This window comes from Colobus angolensis, unplaced genomic scaffold, assembly GCF_000951035.1.
Source record: "Colobus angolensis palliatus isolate OR3802 unplaced genomic scaffold, Cang.pa_1.0 Scaffold73, whole genome shotgun sequence".
Lineage (NCBI taxonomy): Eukaryota > Metazoa > Chordata > Mammalia > Primates > Cercopithecidae > Colobus > Colobus angolensis.
Genome location: NW_012121043.1, coordinates 6735289 through 6747014, shown reverse-complemented (window position 1 = coordinate 6747014; position 11726 = coordinate 6735289). Strand labels below are relative to the sequence as shown.

The window sequence follows — 11726 nt, the reverse complement described above, 5'->3', positions numbered from 1 at the left end:
ACTTAAAACTGTCATACCTTTGGGTCACTTGCTAAATGGGCCAGAGTAACACACCCAAATGGGGAATGTGTTCCCTCCAAAATCCAAGTAGGCTTACTAGGCATTGTACCTTTTTCTTGGTTGTAGAAGGGGCCAAAGTCAGTGGCTGCATACCAGGTACCAAGTGTGTCAATGTGTTCAGGTAGTGAAACCACATCTGGTACAGCAGCTGCAATTGGAGTCACCACTAGGTTAAGCTCATGATAATCCACTGTAATTCTCCAAGATTCATGTGTCTTCTGCACAGACCAAATGGAAGAGTTGAATTGGGATGTGGTGGGAATCACCACCCCTGCATCCCCTTTGCCTCGCCTCGCCTCGCCCCGCCCCGCCCCGCCTGGCCTCTTTTGAGACAGACTCTGGCTCTCTTGCCTAGGCTGGAGTGCAATGGCGCGATCTCAGCTCACTACAACCTCTGCCTCCTGGGTTCAAGCAATTCTCCCACCTCAGTCTCCCGAGTAGCTGGAATTACAGGCATCTGGCATCGTGCGTGGCTAATTTTTGTAGTGACAGGGTTTCAGCATGTTGACCAGGCTGGTCTTGAATTCCTGACCTCAAGTGATCTGTCTGCCTCGGCCTCCCAAAGTGCTGGAATTACAGACATGAGCCACCGCACCTGGTCTAGCGTGGATTCTAAATTTAGTCAAAGGGCTCTAATATTTTAGGGTTCATTTTTTAAAGTATGTATTGTTTATTTAACATTTACTAAATATATCTACTTTCTTTAACCAATGGATACTACTGCTTTATTCTGTGAAATAAAAGGCCATAAAACCATGACTGAGAAAGCCTCTAAACGTTTTTGATAGTGAGTGCATAGTGGTCTTAAAGGTCAAACCTAATTAATTGACTAAAATTATACTAGACAACGTTTTGAATTGTAGTCCCAGAATGCCAAAAAATAAATTAAAAATAAAAATAATTATTGGATTTCTAGTTTAATCCCTTCATGTGATGGATGGCAATTTTCAGCCAGAAGAAAGGAAAGGGTTTATCTAAGAGGATAAGATGGAGGTTGTCTTTGATCATCAAATTAAGTAGATAATAGAGGTCATTCTGTTTAAAGCAGAGGATAGGAATTCCTTCATTATATCTAACAGTTTCAAAGATTTTTTCCTTTACACAAATTAGTGTACCTTCAATTGAAAATCTACGTAAAATGAAGTCATGTTCTGTTTAAAATATCATAATTTGCTGATACTTTTTGAATGGAATGGCAACTCTGAAATTCCTTGTGTCATATCCAGCACCTGGGAAGCCCTGGCAATAAGTGTTGGTCTTCTTCTCCATTCTTTTTTTCTTTTCTTTTTTTTTTTTTTTTGCGTCTACCTTGAATTTACAGAAAATTACTTATTGTTATGGATGGGAACTATATTATATCAGTATATGCTATTATATTATTATAAATATGAACTGGAGGTAAACAGAACATCAATTTGTTTTTGCCACTGGGATATGAGGAAAACAATGAACAGAAGTTGGCTAGTATCTTCAGATGAGATTATAGTACAGAACAATGCTAATGTCTTGATTTTAATAAGTATATTGAGACTATGTAAAAGCATGATTGCTGTTAAGAAATTCTCACTGAAGTGTTCAGGAGGAAAGGGGCATAATATCTGCTAGTGGTTCAGAAATAAGTAACATTTACATAGAGAGAGAGATGGGGGTGGGATTATAAAGCACTTGGAATAAATTATTAATCTAGGAGAAATCTGTGTGAAGGTATATAGGCATAATGTACACTATTGTGATGTTTTCACACATGTGAACAAATCCAATTTTATGATAGAAATTGTACACACACACGTTGAATTCCAATAGGGTAAACTGGAAAAGGAAGGAAATGTCAATTTAATCAGAAGTTTGCTGTCTTGATGAAATGTTGAAAAAGCTTCTCAGGATCCAAGTAGTAAAATAAGAGTAGAGGTGGACCTCAAAACCCCAAGGCCACATAAATTCTCTATTAGTGCTCCTTATTCTAGTCTGACATCATTATATGCTATAGGATACTGGAAAAGGGCAGATTCTATAATGGCAGTTAAGAATGAACAGACATACGTATTCCACTAGTGGAATGATTGTTTTTGTCCAGGAGAGAAAAGATTAATATACTCATTCCATGAAAGAAAACAAAAGGTAGCAATTTATGTCATGTTATAACTTTGAAGATTTTTGTTTTGTAATCTGCAATTCTTTCTTTACTTGTTTGACTGATGGACTAACAGATACAATCTTTATATGGAGGCCTACCTTCTTATCTAACTGACATACTTTGTGAAAGTACCAAGAGCTGAGAACTAATATCCGAATTTACAACATAATCTCCTACAATTTAGAAGGTGCCTTATCATTTGATCATCACGAGGCTTTTACAGTGTAATCAAGAGAAGAATCAACAAACTCGACCTCACAAACTAAATTAAAAAGGACACATTCATGCTTCCGCTTTATATCCACATCAAATATAGAGAGGCTGGGAGGATTTTAAACACCGTGGCATCATATCTGCCACAGCCATGTCCTTCCTGTGGTAGGAGCTCATTTTCCAAGGCTACCAGTCCATTAACCTTCACAAGAGCAAAAATAAAGCAAAACAAAGAAACGCTCCCTTTAGAAAGGGCATTGCTTCTAATCATGCTTATATATCTTACTCTGGAGATTCAAAGATAGAACAAAGACCTGTATCTCCCCAGGCACAGAAAATGATGCAGACATCCTGAAACAAATATATTAAATGCCTGGTGGTGCATATTATAAACACATTTGTGATTTTTTTTTTAAAGGGAAAGAGACTAGGGTAAGTAACTTATATCGCCCTTACTGAATCTGTCATAAACAGTGATTTGTAACTGGGAGGGCCAAAGTATCAACCTCATTTATTTTTTAATGTCTTGATCTGGTCTTGGTTGCCAATTTACCTAGATTCATTCACTGCATATATTTGGAACTATTAGTTTCCTGATAAATGCATTGTCAGAAAGCCAGGGGGAATGATAAGATAGGAAATAAGGAGCTCTTGCTTGTTTTTGTACAATTCTGTTTGACTTAAGAGATAATTATAACACAGATTGATGCTATGATTTTAAACAAGGTAGTAAATCAGCTTGAAATATAGGGCTCCAGAAAGCCATTTGCCACATGATTACAGTTTGTTAAGAATTCCTGTGTTCGCTGAAGATGAGAAGCCATAATCATGCAATATACAGCAACAGTATTGCAGTACTCATTTTTTCCCCATAGAAGATAGTTAAATAAACCTACGTTACAAACTTTTAAATATCATTAGTTACAAAGTATAAATATCACTACTGAAGCAAAGCAAAGCATATGCTGGTTGGTCTGGGATCTAGCTTCAAATGGGAGAAATTACAGATTCAGTGAGCAAGATTAAAGTAATGATGCAGGGCACTTCATTTAAAATTCATGTATTTTCCACAAATTAAGTTTACTTATCATCATGAGGAATATAAAAATATAAGATTTTCATCAATATATGAGACCTGAAGCAAAGTGGAAACGAAAGAGAAATTTAGAATCAGAAAGATACATATTTGAACATGGATGGACTCTGCCATGGCTTGTATTTAAAATATCTATCCACCACCATGGGGAAGACGGGGGCCCCTCAAGAAAGATGGGTGCTAGCCAAAGGCTCCGGATACCCCTCTTATGAAAGGATTTATCCCTTTGGTTGCTGAATGATAGGGATAATGGACATGGACCTGACATACTGAGTTTAGGGGGCTACTCAGTTTATGTGAGAAATTAACCAGTAGAGATGCATTTCTATAATAACCTCAGGAATAGATACAACTACATTTAACCAGTAGGTAAATAGATGAAAATGTTAACAACCAGCAGAGTCATATTGATGCATACTTGCTTTTGTAGATGACACTTATTGTGTGTCTTTGCTAGTTGAACTAAACTTTCTGAGTAAGCCAAGTAATGGAGATGGAATGTGCTTTTTTTTGGCTCATTATTTGGCTACTAGAAGACCTAGGTGATAAGATAATTTAGTCATTTCTGGTTTCCTTTTGCCTAGAGCATCCAGGCCACATTCTTATATTCTCAGAGCAAAGGGTGATTCCCACCAGGGACCAGAGGGATTTCCATAATGTAAGCCAAATGAAAAGCAGAAGCCGAGTTTATACTCAATCTTGACAACCAGCTCAGAGGTGACCCCACCTGGGAGAGGACTGGAGAATCTGTAGTTCTCCGGAGAATCAGAATGGCATTTTGTCTGTCTCTTCCCTCTCCCTTTGGCTGCAATGTTTGTTTTTTTGTGTGAAAAAATAAAACAATAATATCTCTAAATTGAGCTTCTTGGAATGTATACCTAATGATGACACTTTGTAGCAATAATTAAGAACAACAAATACCTATCAGTTTAACTTTTTATAAGACATTTTTATTACAAAAGAAAACTGTTTATTATTCATTTATCAGTTGTCAATATTGAAAAATTGTTATATCTCAAAGGGGCATTATTTCTATGTAACATATAATCGATCTATATCTTCGAGCGATTCACAATTAAAATCCCAAAAGTAAAATCCTTAGGTAATGTACATAGAGAATTCAAAGGTTGATTAAAAAGAAATGATTTACTAACAGTAAAAAAAGGGAGAGAGAGACAAATCGTGGATGTAAGATAAAGAAAGATGAGGTGTTTGTATGCTTGTTTAATTTTTCCATTTCATATTAAGGAGACTTTGCCTACAACCTTCAAATGTAAGATTTTTTGTTTAATTGGGAAAAGATTGTCAGTGGAAAATACAGTTGATGAAATCACCTATCAATTCATTTCAGGAAATTATTTAAATTAATGATTCTAACTGTTTTTTAACAAGAGCTCTTTTTACAATGCTTCTTTCTAAATTTAACATTTTGAATTTTTAACGTAAAGCTGTATGTATTAAATAAAATTGGTTATTTTCTTATTATTAACTAAGCAGAGATTTATAACTATCAGTTATAACACATAGAGCTTCTTAGAAGTATAAAATAACAAAATAATATGTAAAATATCTAATTTTAACTAAGCTGAAGATATTTATAATTTTTCATATCCTGCATAACTTTTTTTAAGCTAAGATTCATTTCCTAAGTTCCCTGAAATACAAAAATGTTTCCCCTAAGGAGCCTCCCTACTACTATCTGAGAGCCTCAAACATTTAAGGATTTCAAATTGTGAAACAATGGGTATAAACTAGTTTAATAATCACCTAACAAATATGGTTTATTCTCACTTGAAGAATTAAATTATTTAATGTGCCATAACTGTATAAATGTGTTAGAAGGCAAAATCTTGGGGCTCTATCAAATCTTTTTTTTCTTCCACCCAGTTTTCCACTCTCTGTCAAAACCATTACTCGGACATGATATGATAGGAGTAAGAAACATCTAGTATTTACTCACCAGCCTGATTAGTTGTGATGCTGACCGCAGCAAACTGTCTCGGTGGGGAGCTCAGCTCTGACACCCCATTAATGGCATCAATCTCAAAGGTGTAGTTAGTATGTGCCAGGAGGTCTGTCACTGTCACTGTGGTGTTGGTGAGTCCAAACTGTCGAGGGAGGAAGCGGACATTTGGGCTGCATGGCTCACACTGTTTTATATTCCACCCACATTTTTTACATATGATGTTGAAGGTAACATCTTTCCGGCCTCCTGTGTCCAGGGGCCAACTCCAGTCCAGGATAACTGAGGTCTCGTTTATATTAGAGATAACATTTCTTGGTGAAGATGGAGGTCCTGCAAAGTAGTTCAACAAAGATTAATGAGCCTCAATTCTGTTTTCTACTACAAGGGAAATAGATAATTTACAATGGAACTGAAAGAGATAAATAACTATCCTTTCTTTATTATCAACTTTCAGTTCATCCTTAGAGGATCCAAGAGATTATAGACACATGGACTGAAGAACACTGTCTTCCCCAAGCTGTGAATAGGGGAGTTTTGACTCAAGGGTAAGGATACATTCACAAAGTCTAACAAAATAACTCACCACTATGTTCAAAACCCTTGTGAATAGTTACGAAAACTTTAGTATTAGTTTTATAAATCTTAGTCCTTTTTCCCTATGACCTATGACCAACATACAGCAAGAGGGAATAGAAATGTAAAAACATAAATCCCTGTCTATAACCTCCCCTATCCTGTCATATGTAATGCAGGATCTAAACAAGACACAGAAAATGTTCTCTCTTTCTGGGGGTTGTGTTGCAGGAAATGCTTTAAAATATAATTCATTTTGTATGATAAATGTTGCATTTGTGGTGAGCCAAGCATGGAGAGTGAAGCAGAGAAAGCTTTCAATTTGCACACGGGCAACAGAAGGAAATGGGCCAAATGCTTTAAAACAAAAACAAACAGCACAGTAACAAGAAGAAAACGAAACAAACAAAACAAACATGGAGGCATGGGTTGCAGCAAAACTACTCACGGGTACAAGCCATGGATGGAGGGTCTTTGTCTGCCCGGAAGTAATTATTCTCACACCTGCAGTTCACTGAACCATCTTCCTGAGTAGAACTGTGAGGTGGGCACTTAGCACACTTCATATTACCATCCAACGCCTTGTAGAAACCTGGTCGGCAAGCTACAAACAAAATGACTCTCTTTTAAAAGTCTGTGATGATTTTTTTGAAAATATGTAAAACAGATTTAAGTAAGTTCGAATATGAATTTATTATAAATAAAAATCAAGTTTTTTCCTCCAAGAATTTACAGAAGCAAATGATAGGGCCTACTGTAGTTTTTCTGCATATATGCTTGAATTTGCACCAAATGTTAAGAAACACACACACACACACACACACACACACACACACACACACACACAAGATTTAGATTATTTTGGCACTAGTGTATGATGAAATTTCCAGCTTATGTTTTCACAGCTTTACTTGGCATTGGACTATTTGTGGAGAAAATAAAGCAAAACCATGTCACCATGTAGTAATTCCCTTTTTAAAACATGATGCAATGCATATACTATCTGCACTGCAGTAAGCAGTATACTAACATTGACTTGTTTTCTAATTGCTCTGCGGGTACAACTTTGTCTCACAAAGTGTAAGCAACTAAAAGAAGAGATCATGGCTTCCTGTATATTTTTAAGATTCTTGATAAATAACTTTCATGAGCTACAATATTTTTTTCTGGCTTGACAGTATTTTTCCTTACCTCTTATGGCAATGGCCTAAAATAAAAATTTCAATGTATTCCTTTGTCTATATCTGAAATACAGAAGGATATACAGTTCCTATTTAAACTAATACACTTATGAACTGTTACTAGATGAGAGCTCTTATAATAACCGTGTTATCTTTTTAATTTCTGGCCATATCTCTGCATAAAATGATTTTTGTAAGCCTATTGAACTGGTTATCGAACACTGATTTCAGCTTATACTTTAGTGTTCAGCATCTATTTACTGTTTCACAGAGATATGCCTAATCTGCCTCTACTATATTATTTTCATTTTGTCTGACAGAAAATTCAAAATGCTGCATTACTTCTTTTGATTCATTTTCATAATTACACTGAGAACTAAAATCATAGTGAAAATTCCAACAAGAAGTCTCTAATCATTCATTTGAGAAGGAATTTGGGATCTAAATTTTAGATCCAAGCTCATCCTTGGAAGTCAATAATTACTAAAACTTCTAAAGCTCAATTTCAGTGCCACATTTGGACTTGATGATTTATAGAACTTATATAGACTTGAAGATTTACAGAATTATATATAGAATAGGCCCTACAGATGGTCATTACATTCTAGAATTTTCTTACACTAACTTCATATTGTGAAGAGAAGATTATTTGCATTAAAGTAAAACCCGTGTGGACAAATCAATATTTATAATCACTAAATACGTTTCTGAAAAGAAACACAATATATCCATTGTAGAATATCTTCTTACTGAAAGTTTCTTAAAATAAGACAAGGGAAATACCCTGCCAAAATAAACTACTGAAATAACTTAAAATGATAGCAATCATTAATCTAGTCTTACAGTTTTCTAGTTCCTACTAAGAATGGCTGGCTGATCTAGGACCAATTTCCAATATACTGAACAACTTTTGGTGTCACATTGAGATCCATTCCATGTAGCCATATAGTCAATTCTACTGCCCTAATGATTATAACTTTTCTTTTTCTTTCTTTTTCTTTTTCTTTTTTCTTTTCTTTTTTTTTGAGACAGAGTCTCACTCTGTCATCCAGGCTGGAGTGCAGTGGCACAATGTCGGCTCACTGCAATCTCCGCTTTCCAGGTTCAAGCTATTCTCCTGCCTTAGCCTCCTGAGTAGCTGGGATTACAGGCATGTGCCACCATGCCTGGTTAATTTTTGTGTTTTTAGTAGAGACAGAGTTTCCATATTGGTCAGGCTGGTCTCAAACTCCTGACCTCGTGATTCACCTGCCTCAGCCTCCCAAAGTCCTGGGATTACAGGAGTGAGCCACCATGCCTGGCCAAAATTATAATTTTTTAAATATTGTCCTTAAGCACTGGTTAAAAACTTCCACTCATATCTCATATCATATTGCCTCAGGGGGAAATGATATAAAGTATGTAAACAAACTATGCACTTAAATTCTATTTTCTATTTAGCTCATCAATGAATGCCATTAAACTTCTAAGAGGGCACTGTTGAGTCTTTAAAGGATTAAGTTGCTGTGCTCTGAAGTTCTTTGTTATTTTGCTTGCTTGTAAGTTTATCTGTGTGTGTGTGTTTTTTTTTTTTGAGACTCATACTTTTTACAACATTTGGCATACAGGTATTCAGTAAACAGTCACTTTTTGTTACTATTATAGATGGATATACTATATGATAGTTGAAAAGACAGTCACATAATCACTTCCTAGGTACTGCACAAATTATCAGGATTACTGATAGTATCTTGAAGGTAGCCACAGTTAATAAACCTAAAAGTTAAGAATGCCTCTCAAACTAGTCACTAGACTTTATCCAATTATGACTAGATAATAACCCTGAGATAATAACAGTAAAAGATAGGTAGGTATATATACATATAGCTTAATCAATATTTGTCAAACATCTATTCTTGTTTGGGCTGTTTGATACCCCAAAAGGCAAAAATATCCCTAATTCTGCCCATACCCAAAGGGCCTTGCAATAGAAAGTGGGCAGCAGGCATTTAATACAAATCATACTGAGCAATCACTCCATTGTGATTGGTGGTTCGAAGAGACTCCACAAAAGGAGCACCATTTGAGAAAGATCATACATAGATACTAGAAATGGCCAGTATGAAGCATAATTCAATATACAAATAAATCAACATGAAAAGACAAACTATTATATAGAATTATATGACAAGTAGTGTTGGTACTCAGTATCCAAACTCTGCTTTCTTCTTGCCAGCAGAATCTTGATACTGCTCAGAGTTTAAGCCAGCCAAATCCTTCCTTCCTTAGACCAGTGCAGCTAGGGATGAATGGCCAATGTTATGGCCAAAAAGGTGGGCAAAGAAATGTACACAGAAGTATGATTAAAATATTTGTGATACCTTTGTGTTTTCTAACAAGATGGTACAAATGCAACTGAAGCCAAGTTCTTCCAGCCTTCATCATGGACATTATGGCTGGAATTGCAGCAGCTTATATGTGATCATGAGTGAAAGGCCAAGAGAATCAGCATGATGTGTTTTCTGTACTTGATCCAGGAACCACCAATCTCAAGATTTCTTATAATATCAGAAAGATAATACCCTGTTTGTTTAAGTCACTGTGGCCTAGATTTCTTTTACTTGTAACAGATGACATCCCTGAGTGACATAGATAAATAGAAAATTTAGTAGAGATGTACTAATTAAATAGAATAATAGCCCAATGAAACTAAAAACTCCTCAGAAATCACATTGACCAGTATGTGTGTTTTACATCTGAGGTCACTGAAGTCCAGAAAATTAAGTGACACAGAGTTTAGGGACAGACATTGCATCATCTGACACCTGATAACTAGCTGATAGGCTTTAACCACAAATGCATAGTCATTTAATGCCAACTATATGCATGAGTAAAATGCTAGATTCTATAATAACATTTTAATTTTTGTAGATGTCTTACTTCTTCTGTAGTACTTTTATATACACCATCTCAATTAAATCACAGTTCTATTGAAATTATCAGTGTAGGTATCAGTCTATGTGTTTTATAGACTGTACAGTTGAAGCACCAATGGAAAGGACAGCATGCCCAAGATAACAAAGAAATTCAATGGTATAGTTTGAACAGGGAAGGTATTTTTCTTTTAATTTCATAAAAAACAATCACTGAAAGCAAATTACTTCCTTAAAACACAAATTATTTTTCTACCAATTCTAAACTGTTGATTTGAAATTGAAAAATGGTCATTTAAATTTTTATTTAATTAAAAAATGCAAGAGTTTATCATCTATTCCAAGTGAGAAAACATCTCAGAAAGGCTAATGCTCTCTTGTACATGTCTTTCTCTAGGATTTAGCCTTTTTTTTTTTTTGAGCCAGGGTCTTCTCTTCTTACCCTACTGTCTAGGTTGCAGTATAGAGACATGATAACAGCTCACTACAGCCTCCACCTCCTGGACTCAAGCAATCCTCCCACCTCAGCCTCCCAAATAGCTGGGACAACAGGTGCATGCTACCATGCTTGGCTAATTTTTAAAACTTTTTGTAGAGATGAGGTCTCACTATATTAGCCAGGCTAGTATTGAACTCCCGGCCTTACGTGTTTCTCCCCCTTCAGCTTCCCAAAGTGCTGCGATTACAGGCTTGGGCCACTGCACCCAGCCTTTCTCTATTTTGCTATCTCTTTGATGTCTAACACTGGTATGGGCAGATGAGTAAGTGTCCTTTTAGTTGGAAAGACAGCAGGGATTTTTCAATTTCATGAATAGGACAACATGACATGCTGTATTTGGGAGGCATATAAGTAAATTTTCCATTTCTTTTTTTTTTTTTTTTTTCTTTTTGAGACGGAGTCTTGCTCTGTCGCGCCGGCTGGAGTGCAGTGGCGGGATCTCAGCTCACTGCAAGCTCCGCCTCCCAGGTTCACGCCATTCTCCTGCCTCAGCCTCCCGAGTAGCTCCCGAGTAGCTGGGACTACAGGCGCCCGCCACCACACCCGGCTAGTTTTTTGTATTTTTTAGTAGAGACGGGGTTTCACCGTGTTAGCCAGGATGGTCTCGATCTCCTGACCTCGTGATCCGCCCGTCTCGGCCTCCCAAAGTGCTGGGATTACAGGCTTGAGCCACCGCGCCCGGCCAAATTTTCCATTTCTTATTCAAGTAGTATCTCAATTCTCCACCAAAACTGTGCAACGAATTTGAGAATATGACTGGAGAATGCATAAAATTATTATTTGATAAAGAAACAATCTCTATAAATGTAGTTTTCTATAACAAGCCCATTTTTAAATTTCTTATCAATAAGTAATCTCTCTCCCTTGCTATAAATCAACTTGTACTCAATTACCTGTCTGTCTGTCATGCCTTCTTTATGCTTCAAAAAATCCTCCTGACAGTATTAGAGACTTTAAGGAGCATCCATATTTGTGTGTGTGTGTGTATGTGTGTGTATCTTTGCTTATAGTAGCAAAGGCAGTGATTGTATATTGAAAACATCTCCTTTCCTTCCTTGAATGTAAAACTAGTGAGTAACAATCTACACATTT

General features: G+C 36.2%; 1 protein-coding gene across 3 annotated transcripts in view; it reads right to left on the bottom strand.

The window, feature by feature from the left end:
* EPHA3 (EPH receptor A3) overlaps nt 1–11726 on the bottom strand; it is a 364805-nt gene that overhangs the window by 121471 nt on the left and 231608 nt on the right. For all 3 annotated transcript variants that reach the window (XM_011927599.1, XM_011927601.1, XM_011927600.1), the window contains exons 4-5: nt 6491–6646; nt 5464–5799 (exon numbers count right to left, since the gene is read on the bottom strand). In XM_011927599.1, coding sequence (XP_011782989.1) covers nt 5464–5799; nt 6491–6646 — 492 coding nt within the window. The remainder of the gene's footprint in view (nt 1–5463; nt 5800–6490; nt 6647–11726) is intronic.